Source organism: Oncorhynchus kisutch, linkage group LG16, assembly GCF_002021735.2.
Source record: "Oncorhynchus kisutch isolate 150728-3 linkage group LG16, Okis_V2, whole genome shotgun sequence".
NCBI classification, from domain to species: Eukaryota; Metazoa; Chordata; class Actinopteri; order Salmoniformes; family Salmonidae; genus Oncorhynchus; species Oncorhynchus kisutch.
In genome coordinates, this window is record NC_034189.2 from 12,135,819 (window position 1) to 12,157,077 (window position 21,259).

The 21,259-nt window shown below is 42.5% G+C and overlaps 1 protein-coding gene across 1 annotated transcript in view; it reads right to left on the reverse strand.

Annotated features, from left to right (window-relative positions):
* Positions 1 to 21,259, reverse strand: part of LOC109906186 (collagen alpha-5(IV) chain) — an 88,949-nt gene that overhangs the window by 41,332 nt on the left and 26,358 nt on the right. Inside the window, exons 2-17 of the mRNA XM_031791791.1 lie at positions 14,142 to 14,201; positions 13,886 to 13,975; positions 13,726 to 13,770; positions 10,250 to 10,294; positions 7,854 to 7,916; positions 7,010 to 7,063; positions 6,876 to 6,902; positions 6,654 to 6,734; positions 6,316 to 6,378; positions 2,870 to 2,905; positions 2,551 to 2,592; positions 2,310 to 2,402; positions 1,318 to 1,371; positions 928 to 1,029; positions 375 to 428; positions 246 to 287 (exon numbers count right to left, since the gene is read on the reverse strand). Of these exons, the coding sequence (XP_031647651.1) occupies positions 246 to 287; positions 375 to 428; positions 928 to 1,029; positions 1,318 to 1,371; positions 2,310 to 2,402; positions 2,551 to 2,592; positions 2,870 to 2,905; positions 6,316 to 6,378; positions 6,654 to 6,734; positions 6,876 to 6,902; positions 7,010 to 7,063; positions 7,854 to 7,916; positions 10,250 to 10,294; positions 13,726 to 13,770; positions 13,886 to 13,975; positions 14,142 to 14,201 (951 nt within the window). The remainder of the gene's footprint in view (positions 1 to 245; positions 288 to 374; positions 429 to 927; positions 1,030 to 1,317; positions 1,372 to 2,309; positions 2,403 to 2,550; positions 2,593 to 2,869; positions 2,906 to 6,315; positions 6,379 to 6,653; positions 6,735 to 6,875; positions 6,903 to 7,009; positions 7,064 to 7,853; positions 7,917 to 10,249; positions 10,295 to 13,725; positions 13,771 to 13,885; positions 13,976 to 14,141; positions 14,202 to 21,259) is intronic.

The following is a 21,259-nucleotide window of genomic DNA, read 5'->3' on the forward strand; positions in this document are numbered from 1 at the left end:
TTGCGGAGCCTCTGGAGGCTTGAGGAGGCCAAATCAAGCTCTGTAAGGCACCTCACAAATGCAGAGGTCTCCTTATAGCTCCGCATTGACATGATTGGTTGACTGGTAGGTGGGGCCTGTACATCCTTTCATAAACACAAACTCACTTCCTTGACAACTTGCTTGATAACAAACATGGAGAACTTTGACAAAAGGCTATCAGAGCAAGTTCACAAATAAAATATGAATACTAAAATATTACTCACCACGCCTGGGCGTCCAGGATATCCACGGTCACCTTTAGAACCCTGAGAGAGAAACACATAGAGATGGATGGATCTTCAACAGAAAATAAGACTGTATCTGTGAAGAATAGCATCAGAGGCTAAACTCACCCTGTCACCATCCCGACCTGGCAGACCTGGCCCACCTGAGTCTCCCTTACTACCCTGAGAGAGAGAGAGAGAGAGAGAGACAAAGAGACAAAGAGACAGAGAGAGAGAGGGAGAGAGACAAAAAGACAGAGAGAGACAGAGAAAGAGACAGAGACAGAGACAGAGAGAGAGAGAGAGACAGAGACAAAGAGAGAGAGAGAGAGACAGAGACAAAGAGAGAGAGAGACAGAGACAAAGAGAGAGAGAGAGAGAGAGAGAGAGAGAGAGAGAGAGAGAGAGAGAGAGAGAGAGAGAGAGAGAGAGAGAGAGAGAGAAAGAGACAGAGAGAGAGACAGAGAGAGAGAGAGAGAATGTTTTTTTGTTTGTGGTCCTATGTGCACTGGCATACTGGAGAAAGGGGAAGAGTTAGATGTTCGCAGATCATTCAAGTACAGCGGACAGACAGCTGTCTATTAAACTGTTGTGGCACTGTATCTGACAAGCTGTTGACTGGAGGGTAGAACCATATCAATAGAATGAATAGAATCATCCTAGTTCTGTGCGTAGAACTCACAGGGAATCCAGCAGGACCTGGGTCTCCATCTTTCCCCGGTTTGCCCCTTTTGCCTGCTTCTCCGTTTTCTCCTTTCTCTCCCTTCAAACCACCAGACGAACCCTACAAACCCAACATTTGTCAGACACACACGACCATTGATTGATTGATTGATTGATTGATTGATTGATTGATTTGATATAATAGGGTCTGGCATTATTCAGACCCCCAACCCACATGGTCTTCTAAGACACTGGTGATTCATAGAGCACATTATTTATAGTGTGTTACAAAATATAGGTGTATAGAAACACAGATGTATGAAAACGTAGATATACAGTATGATAGATACTGAGTAAAAAAATGTATATATATATATATATAATATGATTGATAGTGAGTGATACTCACAGGGGGTCCAGGATAACCAGGATCACCAGGTGGACCAGGTAAACCTTGATCACCCTGGCAACGAGTAAAGACGCAACAATAACAAGTTGTTGTTAACAAGAAATAAGAAGAAACAAAATGTTTTCATCAATAGTCAAGAATCAAAACAATAAAGTAAAGATTGTTATCTAACTTTTTAAAGAAATAAACAAAACAGTTGTGAGAATACAATAACTTTCACAACACAGGACCAAGAGATATAAAGGTTTTGTATTGTAAAAGTACGTTTTTATAACAAGGCTAAATGCCACCCTCTACTGGTCATTATGAGAGTTGCATTTATAGGGGAATTAAAGGCATGATGGTGCTCCCACCTGGTGCTGAAACATGATAAAACACGAGGCCCAGTATAGCTTATAGCTTCACACTTACAGCTGGCCATTTTACATTACATGTCATAACAGAAGTTACTGGGCCAGTTCAGTTACAGCAGGGTTTCCTAAAACTTTTACTGGACACAACCCCAAACTGACACTAGACAATCCCAGGGACCCCACTTGGAAAAATTATATCCACAGGTCACACAAGCTGCCCCAACTCATAATAATGACAGGAAAGTGCATTCATATAGTGTAAGAGGTCCTTAGTTGACATTAAAAGGTTGTATTCTATACCCATTTGAAGAGAAAAAAGTTCTTAATTTGTTTAAGATTACAGGGGGTCCCACATGGGTTCCTGACCTCACGTTTGGGAACCACTGAGTTACAGCCAAACAGGAGCACATTAATGGCTGTCAGTTTACATGACATGTCATAACAGAATCTACTAAGCCAATATTGATGTTCATCAAGTTCAACAAGTGACAATTAAAAACCTTATGATGATCCAGATGATACTGAGTTTATAGAGATCCTCTATTACAGTAATTCTATGTAACTCTATGGAGTTTCTGAGGTAAAATAACTGAAGGAATCCCTGATCAATCAGGGAAAATGTGTAATGTAGGACATTACCGTTTCTCCTTTCTGAATACTCGACACTGAGGGTCTTGTTTGCTCCCCAACTTGTCCTGGTGGTCCGGGAGGTCCCTGCAGACCTGAATTACCCTACACACACACACACACACACACACACACACACACACACACACACACACACACACACACACACACACACACACACACACACACACCAGTATTCAGGAGTGCCATTCGTTACCACCATTGACGACAGTCCTTCCCTTGCGGTTCCTACCTTATCTCCTTTGGGACCTTGGAAGTTCAACCCCATGTTTCCCTGTAGAAGAAGAACAAGAAGAACGTATTACTGTCTTCAAAACAAATGGTATTTGTCACATGCTTCATAAGCAACAGGTGTAGACTAACAGTGAAATGCTTACTTACAGGCCCTTCCCAACAATGCAGAGACACATAATAATAACACAAGGAATAAATACACAATGAGTCATGATAACTTGGTTATATATATGGGGAACCAGTACCAAGTCGATGTGCAGGGGTACGAGGTAATTGAGGTAGATATGTACACATATTCCGTGTGTAAAGCAACTCACCTTTGGACCAGGAAGACCAGGAGGCCCGGGACGACCCTACAAAACGGCACACAACTTTATTAACAACACATTAACAACTTCATTAAGACAATATATAACTATTAATAGAATAATAAAACATTATAATGATGCAAACTACGTTGGATCAGTTCTTACCCAGTTAGCACATAACGTTCTGAGAACTATGGGAATTTCAGTACTTCAGCATAACGTTCCTACAGGTTTCCTCATGGTTCTACTTATAGCAATATTCTAAAATTGTTCAGAGAATGTTAAGAAATAAAACATTTCTGTGGGAATTTCAGTACTTCAGCATAACGTTCCTACATGTTTCCTCGTGGTTCTATTTAAAGTCATGTTCTCAGAACATTCAGAGAATATTGAAAAACAACATTCTTCTGTGGGAATTTCAGTACTTCAGCATAACGTTCCTACAGGTTTCCTCATGGTTCTATTTAAAGTCATGTTCTCAGAACATTCAGAGAATATTGAAAAACAACATTCTTCTGTGGGAATTTCAGTACTTCAAGCATGATGTTTTCTACATGTTTCCTCGTGGTTCTATTTAAAGTCATGTTCTCAGAACATTCAGAAAACTTTCCATAAAAACCTCAAGAAAACATTAGTAACATTCAATGAACATTCTAAGAATGCAATTTCAAAACAAATTACCCTCCATTCTCAGCATCAACAAAACTCGATCTATCTTGTTAAGTGTGTTCAGGTGTGTTGGCTGCACCCATTAAGACCACAACCGGTAGTGATTGGGGGTCCCATAAGGCGGTGCACAATTGGCCCAGCGCCGTCTGGGTTTGGCCGGTGTTGGCCATCATTGTAAATAAGAATTTGTTCTTAACTGACTTGCCGAGTTAAATAAAATGTTTTAAAAAAAATGGAAATAAAAAATATCTATTGGCTACACCTGATCTGAAAGAGTGCTTGTTTCCTTTGAAATGGGGTCTGTTTTAATAGACTAAAATGTGCAGTTTTGCACAAGTTAAAAAAGTTTAAAAACCACTGACTCCTGGTGGTGCAGTGGGATGGATTCCATGAATAGAGAACAGAAGATCATAGGTTTGAATCTCAGTGATGCTGTGCTAATATAAGAATGACTTGTGTTTGCATGATTAATGCCTAAGCAAATGAATGTATATGTGTGATTTGAGTTCAAAACATTTAACTTAAAGCTAAAAGTCTTATTGAAACATTACCTTCAAATCATTTAGAATTTCCGTTCTCAGAATGTTAATAAAACCTCCCAGGAACACTTTAATGGAACCATAGAAAAACATTCTCAGAACCTCCCTGCAACCAAAAACATTCGTTCCCACAACTTCCAAGGAACCAAATGTGCTAGCTGGGATGAAACTGAATGTCTAGAATTAGAAAGATATTCAAACTTGTAAAAGTTGGCCCAATTCTTAATATTCGGCACTGACAAACACTACTGGAAGTAACATGTCTGTGACCAGCTTGCCTGGGGACAAGTCTGGAACCAGTCCCACAGAACATACTGGGAACAGTTTGACTGTGTAAAGTCCCTCGGATCATGGATGTTACAGGTCTGGGAACAGTTTGACTGTGTAAAGTCCCTCAGATCATGGATGTTACAGGTCTGGGAACAGTTTGACTGTGTAAAGTCCCTCAGATCATGGATGTTACAGGCCTGGGAACAGTTTGACTGTGTAAAGTCCCTCAGATCATGGATGTTACAGGCCTGGGAACAGTTTGACTGTGTAAAGTCCCTCAGATCATGGATGTTACAAGTCTGGGAACAGTTTGACTGTGTAAAGTCCCTCAGATCATGGATGTTACAGGTCTGGGAGCAGTTTCACTGTGTAAAGTCCCTCTGAAAATACTGGATGTCACAGGCGATGAGCTCTAAAGCAAAGTCTCACAACTCAATTGTTAGTTGAAAACAGTTTTCATCCCCTCCCAAAATATAGAATGTGTAGATAATTGGACAAGGCTTTAACTCCTCTAGCTCCACAATGAGATAGGGTGCAGGCCAGGCAGCAGGCTGTTAGCCAGCCTGCCAGCTTAGTGGAGTCTGCCACTATAGCTCAGTCAGTGTAGTCAGCTCAGCTACCCCCATTGAGACAGTGTCTGTGCCTCGATCTAGGTTGGGCAAAACTAAACATGGCGGTGTTCGCCTTAGCAATATCACTGCAATAAAGACCTCCTCCATTCCTGTCATTATTGAAAGAGATTGTGATTCCTCACATCTCAAAATAGGACTACTTAATGTTAGACCCCTCACTTCCAAAGGAGTTATAGTCAATGAACTAATCACTGATCATAATCTTGATGTGATTGGCCTGACTGAAACATGGCTTAAGCCTGATGAATTTACTGTGTTAAATGAGGCCTCACCTCCTGGTTACACTAGTGATCATATCCCCCGAGAATCCCGCAAAAGCGGAGGTGTTGCTAACATTTACGACAGCAAATTAGATTTTTTTCATCTTTTGAGCATCTAGTCATGACATCTATGCAGCCTACTCAATCCCATTTTGTAGCTACTTTCTGCAGGCCTCCTGGGCTGTAATGCTCACTGACTTCCCTGAATTCCTAACGAATCTTGTAGACATGGCAGACAATATTCACATTTTTGGTGACTTAAATATTCACATGGAAAAGTCCACAGACTCACTCCAAAATACATTCAGAGCCATTGTCGACTCAGTGGGTTTTGTCCAACATGTCTCTGGACCTACTCATTGCCACAGTCATTCTCTGGACCTAGTTTTGTCCCATGGAATAAATGTTGTGGATCTTAATGTTTTTCCTCATAATCCTGGACTATCGGACCACCATTTTATTACGTTTGCAATCGCAACAAATAATCTGCTCAGACCCCAACCAAGGATAATCAAAATCCGTGCTATAAATTCTCAGACAACCCTAAGATGCCTAGATTCCCTTCCAGACTCCTTCCACCTACCCAAGGACATCAGAGAACAAAAATCAGTTAACCACCTAACTGAGGAACTCAATTTAACCTTGCGCAATACCCTAGATGCAGTTGCACCCCTAAAAACAAAAAACATTTGCCACAAGAAACTAGCTCCCTGGAAAATCCCGAGCCCTGGAGCAAGCTTCCAGAAAATTGTAACGGAAATGGCTCCACCAAACTGGAAGTCTTCCGACTAGCTTGGAAAGACAATATCGTGTAATATCAAAGAGCCCCCAATGCTGCTCAAGCTTCCTACTTTTCCAACCTAACTGAGGAGAAAAAGAACATTCCAAAATTAACTAAAAAGCAGAATTCCACAAGAGAGGATGGCTTTCACATGAGGTCTGGGACCAGTTTGACTGTGTAAAGTCCCTCAGAACATACTGGATGTCACAGAACTGGGACCAGTTTGATTGTGTAAAGTCCCTCAGAACATAATGGACGAGTGCCGGTTGTCAATAACATGATTTGGGCTGTTACTGTACTGTACCTCATAACCTTTGGGGCCGGGAGGGCCGGTAGGACCGGACATTCCCGAGGGGCCTTGTTCACCCTAGAAACAAGACAGACACCACAAACGTTACACAATGACCTCTGGGTTGAAAGACACAGGTTTACATCTCCCATAATGGATTACCATTTGTTTGATTGATTGATTCTGAAAATCCAAATATGAACAATATATTATATTAGCCTACTATTTGATAAAAACCAATCACTCAACAAAGTCTAATTAAGGTTTTCTCTTTTATCTGTCTTAATACAGACTTTAGAATTGTAGGTCAGTTAAAATCAGTTAAGTTCAAAGTGGTTCTATAGAAAACTCACAGGAACTCCAGGCAGGCCAGGCAGACCTGTATCTCCTATCTGTCCGAAACGTTCAGATCTGATGATGTCACCTGGGTCTCCCTGTAGAGGAGGTTAAAGCGGAACCCATCACACATTGGGGTCGTATTCATTAGTGTACTCCGTAGCACGTATTAGAATTATATGAGCCAGTACTTAATCTAAAAGAGGACAACAGTTTGCCGGGACAAATACAGTAGTTACCTTTTGTCCTGGAAAACCAGGTGGACCCTGAAGAGGAGGGAGACGAGAAAAAAGGGATACATTTTAAAGTGTCAGAGACTTTCTCAGAGAGACATGAGAGAGACGACACTGTGTGTTGTGTGTAAGGTACTCACCAATCGACCCTCCAGTCCGGGGAAGCCTGGACTTCCTGGGAATCCTCGCTCACCCTGAGATGAGATAGAATTCAAGCTGCAATACAGTATGTGACTTTTTGGGCAACCTGACCAAATTCATATAGAAATATGAGTAATAGATATGGCATTCTCATCGAAAAAACAAGTCCAAGCAGCGGTAGATATGTTCTATGTGTGCTATTTCTATGTTTCCCTGTTCTGAAGTTTTGTTTTTGCATCTTTTACTTTGGGTTTTGTACACCAGCTTCAAAACAGCTGAAAATACTATATTATTGTTTAAGGAAAATATATTTCACAGCAGTTTAGATGTTACAATGATTCTCTAATCAATGACTGCTTGTTTTGTGAAATAAACTGAAATTAAGCAAATTTCTACAATTTTAGCAACCAGGAAATGGTGGAGCGATTTCTGCATATTGCACTCCAGCCCATGGTTACTTTTCCAATATGCTATATGCTTTGACTCAGTAGCCTTACAAGCGCAGATAATAGTAGAGTTCTGCCATCTAGTGGCCAGGAGTGATACAACATCACAGATAATAGCAGAGTGCTGCCATCTAGTGGCCAGGAGTGATACAACATCACAGATAATAGCAGAGTGCTGCCATCTAGTGGCCAGGAGTGATACAACATCACAGATAATAGCAGAGTGCTGCCATCTAGTGGCCAGGAGTGATACAACATCACAGATAATAGCAGAGTGCTGCCATTTAGTGGCCAGGTGTGATAGAACAGTTTCAGTCCAAATTCAATCTAACCCGAGTTCTCTAAGGACTCGACAGAGTCGTATCGCTTTCAGTCAGCTGTAAAAATAGTAACCCACCTTAGTCCCATTGCAGCCTGCAGTTCCTTTGGGGCCTGGGGGGCCATCCTGTCCCGGCAGACCCTGCAGGAGAACACAGACACAGAGACAACAGGAAGTCACACATCACACAGGAAGTGAGGTTACACAGCGATGCAGTACGGAACATTCAGATAAAATGTATGGTGTAGAACCATAAAGGATGATAGAGGCCTCTAGTGGCCAAAAGGCTGTATAAGCATAGGCAGCGCCATTGAGGGCTTCCACCATTTGAATGTAGCCAACTGGGTGGGACTTATAACTTCATTGGCTGACCCCTCCTGGTGACCCTGTTTCTCTCATGTCCAACCGGGTCATCAGAAAGGATCAGCTAATCGCTAGACAATTGACTACTTAAAAATGTAGATTGCCTCAATGGCGCTGCCCATGCTGTATCTATCTATCTATCTATCTATCTATCTATCTATCTATCTATCTATCTATCTATCTATCTATCTATCTATCTATCTATCTATCTATCTATCTATCTATCTATCTATCTATCTATCTATCTATCTATCTATCTATCTATCTATCTATCTATGTGTACAACATAAATAACTGTTGTAAGACTACATTTGGACTCGTGTCAGTTCTATTCATTATATGTTCAATCTGCACCCTGGATGTCATGTGATGTTAAAAATAGCCAGTGATAGTTCAGCAAAGGTTCCACTGTCTCTCTACCAGAAGGGCTAGGCTATATAGATAGGCTAGGCTACAGTTGAAGTCTGAAAATTACATAGGTTGTAGTCATTAAAACTAGTTTTTCAACCACTGCACAAATTTCTTGCTAAAAAACTATCGTTTTGGTAAGTCGGTTAGGACATCTACTTTGTGCATGACACAAGTCATTTTTCCAACAATTGTTTACAGACAGATTATTTCACTTATAATTCACTGTATCACAATTCCAGTGGATCAGAAGTTTCCATATAATAGGTTGACTGTGCCTTAAAACAGCTTGGAAAATTCCAGAAAATTATGTCATGGCTTTAGAAGCTTCTGATAGGCTAAGTGACATCATTTGAGTCAATTGGAGGTGTACCTGTGGATGTATTTCAAGGTCAACCTTCAAACTCAGTGCCTCTTTGCTTGACATCATGGAAAAATCTAAATAAATCAGTCAAGACCTCAGAAAAACATTGTAGACCTCCACAAGTCTGGTTCATCCTTGGTAGCAATTTCCAAATGCCTGAAGGTACCACATTCATCTGTACAAACAATAGTAAGCAAGTATATTACACACCATGGGACCACGCAGCTGTCATACCGCTCAGGAAGGAGACGCGTTCTGTCTCCTAGCGATGAATTTACTTTGGTGCGAAAAGTGCAAATCAATCCCAGAACAACAGCAAAGGACCTTGTGAAGATGCTGGAGGAAACAGGTACAAAAGCATCTATATCCACAGTAAAACAAGTCCTTTATCGACATAACCTGAAAGGCCGCTCAGCAAGGAAGATGCCACTGCTCCAAAACCCCCATAAAAAAGCCAGACTACGGTTTGCAACTGCACATGGGGACAAAGATCGTACTTTTTGGAGAAATGTCCTCTGGTCTGATGAAACAAAAATAGAATTGTTTGGCCATAATGACCATCGTTATGTTTGGAGGAAAAAGGGGGAGGCTTCCAAGCCGAAGAACACCATCCCAACCGTGAAGCACAGGGGTGGCAGCATCATGTTGTGGGGGTGCTTTGCTGCAGGAGGGACTGATGCACCTCACAAAATGGATGGCATCATGAGGAGGCAAAATTATGTGGATATATTCAAGCAACATCAGTCAGGAAGTTAAAGCTCGGTCGCAAATGGGTCTTCCAAATGGACAATGACCCATAGCATACTTCCAAAGTTGGGGCAAAATGGTTTAAGGACAACACAGTCAAGGTATTGGAGTGGCCATCACAAAGCCCTGACCTCAGTCCCATAGAAAATGTGTGGGCAGAACTGAAAAAGTGTGTGCGAGCAAAGAGGCCTACAAACCTGACTCAGTTACACCAGCTCTGTCAGCAGGAATGGGCCAAAATTCACCCAACTTATTGTGGGAAGCTTGTGGAAGACTACCCAGAATGTTTGAACCAAGTTCAACCATTTAAAGGCAATGCTACCAAATACTAATTGAGTGTATGTAAACTTCTGACCCACTGGGAATGTGATGAAAGAAATCAAATCTGAAATAAATCATTCTCTCTACTATTTTTCTGACATTTCACATTCTTAAAATAAAGTGGTGATCCTAAATGACCTAAAACAGGGAATTTTTACCAGGATTAAATGTCAGGAATGGTGAGAGTTAAATGTATTTGACTAAGGTGTATGTAAACTTCCGACTTCAACTGTATATAGTAAAAGATGACAAATAAAAGCAGGAAACTCACTGGAATTCCTGGTGTTCCGGGGAATCCAGGCAGTCCGGGAGGTCCCTGTGGGAGTAACAAGGACAAGGAATCAATAAGAGGCTGGTGAGGGGAGGACAGCTCATAATAATGAATAGAATGGAGTGAATGGAATGGTATCAAGTACATGGAAGTCAGGTGTTTGATGTGCTTGAGACCATCCCATTTATTCCGTTCCAGCCATTACTATAAGCCCTTCCTCCCCAATTAAAGTGACACCAGCCACCACTGATCAATAAAATACTTTGAGAAATGGTACATCATACACAGTGGTGTAGTGCAGCCCTCTCTCACTTTTTTTCAATTTGAGAATACACAGAGCTGGTAAAACTATTTCTGGAAAATATATTTTGATAAATTCTAAATAACTATATTTAATTACCACTAACATTCAATGAAAAACAAAATAATAAAAAATAATAATTGATGATATTTAAAGCTGCCTAGAGGTAAATGATGATTTCTTCCCAGTCCTCTCTCTGACATTGGGGAGAATGAGAAAGAACTGTGAGCTAGGTGTATGCACTGCACAGAACTATGAGCTAGGTGTATGCACTGCACAGAACTATGAGCTAGGTGTATGCACTACAAAGAACTATGAGCTAGGTGTATGCACTACAAAGAACTATGAGCTAGGTGTATGCACTACACAGAACTATGAGCTAGGTGTATGCACTACAAAGAACTATGAGCTAGGTGTATGCACTACACAGAACTATGAGCTAGGTGTATGCACTACAAAGAACTATGAGCTAGGTGTATGCACTACAAATAACTATGAGCTAGGTGTATGCACTACAAAGAACTATGAGCTAGGTGTATGCACTACAAAGAACTATGAGCTAGGTGTATGCACTACACAGAACTATGAGCTAGGTGTATGCACTACAAATAACTATGAGCTAGGTGTATGCACTACAAAGAACTATGAGCTAGGTGTATGCACTACAAAGAACTATGAGCTAGGTGTATGCACTACACAGAACTATGAGCTAGGTGTATGCACTACAAAGAACTATGAGCTAGGTGTATGCACTGCACAGAACTATGAGCTAGGTGTATGCACTGCAAAGAACTATGAGCTAGGTGTATGCACTACACAGAACTATGAGCTAGGTGTATGCACTACAAAGAACTATGAGCTAGGTGTATGCACTGCACAGAACTATGAGCTAGGTGTATGCACTGCAAAGAACTATGAGCTAGGTGTATGCACTGCAAAGAACTATGAGCTAGGTGTATGCACTGCACAGAACTATGAGCTAGGTGTATGCACTGCACAGAACTATGAGCTAGGTGTATGCACTGCAAAGAACTATGAGCTAGGTGTATGCACTGCACAGAACTATGAGCTAGGTGTATGCACTGCACAGAACTATGAGCTAGGTGTATGCACTGCAAAGAACTATGAGCTAGGTGTATGCACTGCAAAGAACTATGAGCTAGGTGTATGCACTGCAAAGAACTATGAGCTAGGTGTATGCACTGCGAAGGCCCATCACAGGCTTGACCACTTTGGCCAATCAGAACATTAAAATAAAAACATCAAAATTCACCGTGTGTCTGCCTTGGTGTTCATAAAACTACACGGACCCCTCTTGGCTCAGAGCCATATGTGACCGCTACAGGGTTAAGGCGCCAAGGACTCAAAAACCAGAGTGGTCACCACAAAGCCCAAAGAGCCTGACCCTCTCTGGGTGTTGCTGTAGTCCTGCTTGAGATAGTTAGCCTACATTGGCTATTGGTTGAGACCATTCTAGCTTGGTTTGTCAGGCTGGGAAAATGGAAACGTGAATTCGGCCAAATTGGAGGTAATAATGCATTTTGGTTATCGTTTATTTAGATGTGTGAATACACCACACCAAAAGCTTGAATTTCTGACTGTTTTAAAAACGAATTCCTGCAATTGTTTATGGTCAATTGATTTGATAGCATGTTTAATCTATGCAAATACATTTTATGAATTGATAGTTCACCTCTGTTTTCTTTGATTCTGCAATAGAGAATATTGTAACCATGTGTTCAAGCTAATCAAAACAAAGTTGATTTATGATACATTGTGTAAGCTACACAATACAATGAAATGCCTAATTGCATTAAAGCTCTCCTCGCAAATAGTGCAACAATATTAAGCTATATGTATTTGTACTTACAATAGGCTGTAGCCTACAAATAGCTGTACCACGTAGTCGTAGGACTATTAGGATTTAGGCCTACTGCAAATGATTGTTGTTTGTTCCTGAACTGGCCGAATTGCAGTCCTTCTTCAGCTATCCATCGTTGCAAGATCTTGTCGCTGTTCTTTCAGCACCACGAAGTGTCTCCAATCGCTTAAAATTACATCTCATCCAGACCTGTTGCCTAATAGTTATACTTATCACTTACTATTCGTATTACAAGTAGAAGACTATCACTTCCCACACTGGTGCTTGTTCAGGAAATGTAGATCAAAGATGAATCAATGTCTCGCAAGATCCCATAATGATGAATTAGTATTTTGCATTACAGAAGCGAATATAATAGCGTACATAGCACACTAAGCCTATAAATATACTGTTACACCAAAAACACCCCCTAATTTCTAATTCTATTCTAGGATATGGTTAACTGAAGGGTAATAGTCTAATTCTATTCTAGGATATGGTTAACTGAAGGGTAATAGTCTAATTCTATTCTAGGATATGGTTAACTGAAGGGTAATAGTCTAATTCTATTCTAGGATATGGTTAACTGAAGGGTAATAGTCTAATTCTATTCTAGGATATGGTTAACTGAAGGGTAATAGTCTAATTCTTTCTTCTCATGTGGCCAAAACCCAACAGTGTGATCCACTAGGCAGGAGATGTGCTTTGACTGAAACAAAATACAAGAAAAGCTACTAGTTTGTGAACACCGTCCGCTCTGATTCACTGACGAAACAGTACTTCAAGAAGACCTGCATATTCCCATCAAACTGATTGAGATCAATCAAATGGTTGGCAAGGAGTTGGGACGTTTCACCAGTAAAACGTGAATAACTATCAGTCACGATTGACAGTGATGATGGCATATTTGGAGGTGAGGTAATCTATGCCTAACTTGGTGTTTGAGGGTATTCAAAATATACCATTTTCTTTAGACAATAGGTGTGGGCACAGGCATACGACGCAACTGGAGGAAGCATTATATACATATTAATGAGATGCGATTCAATTGGAAACATCTGTCCGTACAAACTTTGATTGAGGAGATTATGATAAATAAGAATAAAGTGCGCTCCCTCACCTAAAAATAATGTTCTACACCACTGATCGTACATTTACATCAGAAACCAATAAGGCTACTTCCCGTTTGTCTTGGAGTGAAACGAGGACATCTGGTGGGCGAAGGTGAGTACTACACTCTAGAGAGGGCCATTTGACTGTGTACTGAACTGGTATATGGAGTGAGACGTGTGTGGGTCACGTCAGGTTACTCACTCTTATCCCTTTTGGACCTCCAGTCCCTGAAGGTCCGTCACTACCCTGAGAGAGAGAAGAAGATGGGAGGGGGGGGGGGGTCATTTTCAAGTGTCTAAATTCACAGATATGGTCAGGTATGATGTTTCTCCTACAACAAGATCCAGGAATGACCTCCTACCTTCTCTCCCCTGCCACCGATGGGCCCCTCAGGTCCGGGGAACCCCGGTACACCCAGCTGACCCTGTAGTCCTGGTAACCCCCTTTCACCCTATGGAACACGGAACACAGAACACAGAACACAAAGTCATGACACCTCTTACAATGCATATTGCACACGGACAAAACAGTCATTACAAATCAGATCCGGAAATGATGTGTTATGGTTGTTTTGTACAGTAGGTTAGTGTGTGTGTGTGTGTGTATTTTACTCTCACCTTGACTCCTTTCACTCCGCTGCAGTCACACCTGGATCCTACTGCACATCCATGACACGCCTGTAGGATGGAGAGAAAGGGATGGAGAGGGAGTGAGAGAGGGGGGAGAGGATCAGGGGGGGGGGGTAGAGAGAGAAAGAGATGGAGAGGGAGTGAGGAGAAAGAGTGAGAGAGGGAGGAGAGGATCAGGGCGGGGTAGAGAGAGAAAGAGATGGAGAGGGAGTGAGGAGAAAGAGTGAGAGAGGGGGGAGAGGATCAGGGGGGGGGGGTTAGAGAGAGAAAGAGATGGAGAGGGAGTGAGGAGAAAGAGTGAGAGAGGGAGGAGAGGATCGGGGGGGGGGGGTAGAGAGAGAAAGAGATGGAGGGGGAGTGAGGAGAAAGAGTGAGAGAGGAAGGAGAGGATCAGGGGGGGGGGTAGAGAGAGAAAGAGATGGAGAGGGAGTGAGGAGAAAGAGTGAGAGAGGGGGGAGAGGATCAGGGGGGGGTAGAGAGAGAAAGAGATGGAGAGGGAGTGAGGAGAAAGAGTGAGAGAGGGAGGAGAGGATCGGGGGGGGGGGTAGAGAGAGAAAGAGATGGAGGGGGAGTGAGGAGAAAGAGTGAGAGAGGAAGGAGAGGATCAGGGGGGGGTAGAGAGAGAAAGAGATGGAGAGGGAGTGAGGAGAAAGAGTGAGAGAGGGGGGAGAGGATCAGGGGGGGTAGAGAGAGAAAGAGATGGAGAGGGAGTGAGGAGAAAGAGTGAGAGAGGGAGGAGAGGATCGGGGGGGGTAGAGAGAGAAAGAGAAAGCGAGAGAGAGTATATGTTAGACAGATGCTCATGTGTTTGTCATTTCTCAGACAGCTTAGGGTAGTAGAGGTCTATAACAGGGGTGGGCAACTCCAGTCCTCCAGGGACTGATTGGTGTCACTCTGTCTCTCCATCCCTACCAAACACAGCTGATTAATCACATTGCATTCTAAACTGAAGATACATAATTAGGTGATTATTGGAGTCAGGTGTGTTAGCTGAGGCAAAACTGACACCACTCAGGCCCTGGAGGACTGGAACTGCCCAGAGGGTCTAGAGGGTAGGAGACTGCAGTACATAGTCTGAGCACAGGGTCTGAGGTGCAACACAGAGACAGTGATGATATATATATACACTCACACACACACACACACACACACACACACACACATAACGTCCCCTACGGCAAAGTGTTGATAACTCAAGACCTGTGAAACACACCAACAACCCATGTTATTGTTAACATGACACAACACCACACTATATGACACAATACCCCTGTTAATGTGAACATTATACTATACTGTAATATAGTACAAAATACAACCCTACACTTTACAGTGCATTGGGAAAGTATTCAGACCCCTTGACTTTTCCCACATGTTGTTACATTACAGCCGTATTCATCTATATACACACAATATCCCATAATGACAAAGCAAAAACAGGTTTTTATACATTCTTGCAAATTTATAAAATAAAATAAACAGAAATATATCCCATTTACATAAGTATTCAGACTTTTTACTCAGTACTTTGTTGAAGCACCTTTGGCAGCGATTACAGCCTTGAGTCTTCTTGGGTATGACGCTACAAGCTTGGCACACCTGTATTATACAACACCCCTGCTATTGTTAACACAACACTATACTATACTACACTATACCACACAATGCTATACAATACTATACAACACCCTTGCTATTGTTAACACGACACTATACTACACTATACAACAGTACACTATACTGTACTATACTATACAATACTATACAACAGTACACTATACTGTACTACACTATACAACACCCCTGCTATTGTTAACATGACACTATACTACACTATACAACAGTACACTATACTGTACTACACTATACCATACCAGACAATACTATAAAACACCCCTCCTATTATTAACACGACACTATACTACACTATAGTACACAACAGTACACTATACTATACTATACTTCACTCTTGTTATTGTTAACACGACACTATACTACACTATACAACAGTACACTATACTATACTTCACGCCTGTTATTGTTAACACGACACTATACTACACTATACAACAGTACACTATACTATACTTCACGCCTGTTATTGTTAACACTACACTATACAACAGTACACTATATTATACTATACTACACTATACAACACCCCTACTATTGTTAACACGACACTATGCTACACTATACAACAGTACACTATACTATACTACACTATACAACAGTACACAATACTATACTATACTATACAACAGTACACAATACTATACTATAATATACTTCACTCCTGTTATTGTTAACACAACACTATACTACACTATACAACAGTACACTATACTATACTACACAACAGTACACTATACTATACTATACTACACAACAGTACACTATACTATACTTCACTCCTGCTATCACAACACAACATGTCACAACACATCACAACCCACAACACATCACAACATTTCACAACACAACAGCAGGGTAGCCTAGTGGTTAGAGCGTTGGACTGGTAACCGGAAGGTTGCAAGTTCAAACCCCCGAGCTGACAAGGTACAAATCTGTTGTTCCGCCCCTGAACAAGCAGTTAACCCTCTGTTCCTAGGGCGTCATTGAAAATAAGAATTTGTTCTTAACTGACTTGCCTGGTTAAATAAAGGTCAAAAATAAAACAACATGTCACAACACAACATGTCACAACATGACACGTCACATCACAACATGTCACAACACAACATGTCACATCACAACATGACACGTCAAAACACAACACAACATGACACAACACAACATGTCACAACACAACATGTCACATCACAACATGACACAACATGTCACAACCCAACACATCACAACATAACACATCACAACATAATATGTTATGATATGATGTGTTGGGTTGTGACATGTTGGGTTGTGACATGTTGGGTTGTGACATGTTGGGTTGTGACATGTTGGGTTGTGACATGTTGGGTTGTGACATGTTGGGTTGTGACATGTTGGGTTGTGATATGTTGTGACATGATGGGTTGTGACATGATGGGTTGTGACATGTTGGGTTGTGATGGGTTGTGACATGTTGGGTTGTGATGGGTTGTGACATGTTGGGTTGTGGGGGGTTGTGACATGTTGGGTTGTGATGGGTTGTGACATGTTGGGTTGTGATGGGTTGTGACATGTTGGGTTGTGTTGTGACATGTTGTATTGTGTTGTGATGTGTTGTGTTGGGACATGTTGTGTTGTGTTGTGTGACACAACATGTCACATCACAACATATCACAACACAACATGACACAACCCAACACGTCATAACATATTATGCTGTGATATGTTATGTTGTGTTGTGACGTGTTGGGTTGTGACATGTTGTGTTGTGATGTGTTGTGATGTCACATGACACAACACAACATGACATGTCACAACACAACATGTCACATCACAACATGACACAACATGTCACAACCCAACACATCACAACATGACACAACCCAACACATCACAACACATCACAACACAACCCAACACATCACAACACATCACAACACAACATGTCACAACCCAACACGTCACAACACAACATGTCACAACATAACACATCACAACATAATATGTTATGATATGACGTGTTGGGTTGTGATGGGTTGTGACATGTTGGGTTGTGATGGGTTGTGACATGTTGGGTTGTGATGGGTTGTGACATGTTGGGTTGTGATGGGTTGTGACATGTTGGGTTGTGTCATGTTGTGTTGTGACATGTTGTATTGTGTTGTGATGTGTTGTGTTGGGACATGTTGTGTTGTGTGACACAACATGTCACATCACAACATATCACAACACAACATGACACAACCCAACACGTCATAACATATTATGCTGTGATATGTTATGTTGTGTTGTGACGTGTTGGGTTGTGACATGTTGGGTTGTGACATGTTGGGTTGTGACGGGTTGTGACATGTTGGGTTGTGTTGGGTTGTGTTGGGTTGTGACGGGTTGTGACATGTTGGGTTGTGTTGGGTTGTGACATGTTGGGTTGTGTTGGGTTGTGACATGTTGGGTTGTGTTGGGTTGTGACATGTTGGGTTGTGTTGGGTTGTGACATGTTGGGTTGTGTTGGGTTGTGACATGTTGGGTTGTGTTGGGTTGTGACATGTTGGGTTGTGTTGGGTTGTGACATGTTGGGTTGTGTTGGGTTGTGTTGGTTGTGTTGGGTTGTGTTGGGTTGTGACATGTTGGGTTGTGTTGGGTTGTGACATGTTGGGTTGTGACGGGTTGTGACATGTTGGGTTGTGTTGGGTTGTGTTGGGTTGTGACGGGTTGTGACATGTTGGGTTGTGTTGGGTTGTGACGGGTTGTGACATGTTGGGTTGTGTTGGGTTGTGTTGGGTTGTGACGGGTTGTGACATGTTGGGTTGTGTTGGGTTGTGTTTGGTTGTGACATGTTGGGTTGTGACATGTTGGGTTGTGACATGTTGGGTTGTGTTGGGTTGTGACATGTTGGGTTGTGACATGTTGGGTTGTGACATGTTGGGTTGTGTGTTGGGTTGTGTTGGGTTGTGACATGTTGGGGTTGTGTTGGGTTGTGACATGTTGGGTGTGTTGGGTTGTGACATGTTGGGTTGTGACATGTTGGGTTGTGTTGGGTTGTGACATGTTGGGTTGTGTTGGGTTGTGACATGTTGGGTTGTGACATGTTGGGTTGTGTTGGGTTGTGTTGGGTTTGTGACATGTTGGGTTGTGTTGGGTTGTGACATGTTGGGTTGTGTTGGGTTGTGTTGGGTTGTGACATGTTGGGTTGTGACATGTTGGGTTGTGTTGGGTTGTGTTGGGTTGGGTTGTGTTGGGTTGTGTTGGGTTGTGTTGGGTTGTGTTGGGTTGTGTTGGGTTGTGTTGGGTTGTGACATGTTGGGTTTCTTACAAATAAGAAAAACCCTTGAATGAGTAGGTGTGTCCAAACTTTTGACCGGTACTGTGTGTGTGTTTGTATGTCTCTTCTACCCCCCCCCCCCCAACCTCTACCCTCCCTCTACCCCCCCACACCCACCCTCTCTCTACCCCGTCTTTACCCCCCTCTATCTCTCTCTTCCCCTCTCTAAGCCTCCTCTACCCCCTCTACCTCCCTCTACCCCCCTCTATACCCCCCCAACACTCCCTCTCTACCCCCCCCCCCCCCCCCACCCCCCCCCCCCCCCCCCACCCCCACCCTCTCTCTGGCCCCCTCCAACCCACTCTACTCCCCACAACACCACTGGGGCATGTATTCCAGTCAGGGGGGTCAGTAAGGAGAGGGGGATGAGGAGGGGGAGACGAGGGGGAGAGGGGCTGAAGGCAGTGAGGATTAGCGAGCTAGGCAAGCCTGGAATTCCCACAATCATCAAAGACTGATGATGATTACACACCTTTACCCAGCTCAGCTCCGCCCTGCCTTGAGACACACACACGCGCACACACACACACACACGCGCACACACACACACAGACACAGAGCCACATTAACACATACACACACGCATACACACACACGCGCGCACACACAGACACACACACGCATGTCCATACGTCTGCAGAATGACACCTTTAACCACAGAATCAGAGAGATATAGAATCCTTGACCTACCGACCCCAACCTTAACCACAAGTACTCAGAAATTCCTCCATACCTCATCCTCTTCTCTCACAGCAGCCTCACATCCCAATGACTCATTGCCTCTGATCACAATACTCCCAGAAAGCCACAATGTGTGTTTGTGTGTGTTGTGGATATAATATACACTGAATGGACAAAACATTAGGAACACCTGCTCTGTCCATGACATAAACTGACCAGGTGAATCCAGGTGAAATCTATGATCTCTTATTGATATCACAGTGTAGATGAAGGGGAGGAGACAGTTGAGACAGTTGAGACATGGGGCGGCAGGGTAGCCTAGTGGTTAGAGAGTTGGACTAGGAACCGGAAGGTTGCAAGTTCAAACCCCCGAGCTGACAAGGTACTAATCTGTCGTTCTACCCCTGAACAGGTAGTTAACCCACTGTTCCTAGGCCGTCATTGAAAATAAGAATTTGTTCTTAACTGACTTGCCTGGTAAAATTAAAAATGTTTTAAAAAATTGTGTGTGCTAATCAGAGGTTGAATGGGCAAGACAACAGATTGAAGTGCTTTTGAACAGTGTATGGTAGTAGGTGCCAGTCGCACCGGTATGTGTTCAAGAACTGCAACCTTGCTGGGTTTTTCACGCGTTTCCCGTGTGTATCAAGAATGGTCCACCACCCAAAGGACACCCAACTGTGGGACGCATTGGAGTCAAGATGGGCCAGAGTCCCCATCGAATGCTTTCGACACCTTGTCGAGTCCCTGCCTCAACGAATTTGGGCTGTTCTGAGGGCAAAAAGGGGTATGCAACTCAGCGTTTGGTATACTCAGTGTGACTAACTTTGACACTGCTTGACGTTTAAAGCTTCAAGGTTCTACCAGGAAGGAAGTCCAAAAATAACGTTTTCCTTTAGAAAATCCTCTACTCGTGTCCCTACTGTGTCCTAAATGGCACACTACTCCCTATATAGTGCACTACTAATCCTTATATAGTGCACTAAGGAGTGTTTAGGGAATAGGGTGCCATGTGGGATGAAGACTAGGTCTGAAGCATTAGAAAATTGGGGTTAAAAATACAACACGTTCCCATCTCTACTGAATCTCTGTGTGTATCTCTCCTTTGTCTAGGGTTGCAAAATTCCCCAACTTTCCCCAAATTCCTAGGTTTTTCCAAAATCCCATTTGGAAGATTCCTGGAATCAGACGGAAAAAGCTGAAAATCCACGAGTCCTCCAAACAGGATTTCTGGAATATCTGAGAATTCTGAGAAGGTTGCAAGAATTTTGCAACCCTATACAACTCTATCTGTATCTGTCCTCTCTGTCTAAACACATTTCAGTCTGTAATCTGTACACAGTCAGTCAAACTACAGACCTGACTTTGTTTTCTCTGTCCACTGCGATATGAAAGGCTGTGACCTTAGAGAAGATAGAGTGTTCTGGTTTACAGTGTTACAGGTGGGTTCTAGTCTAAACACACTCTGGGAAAAGGTAAACATGTACTGAAC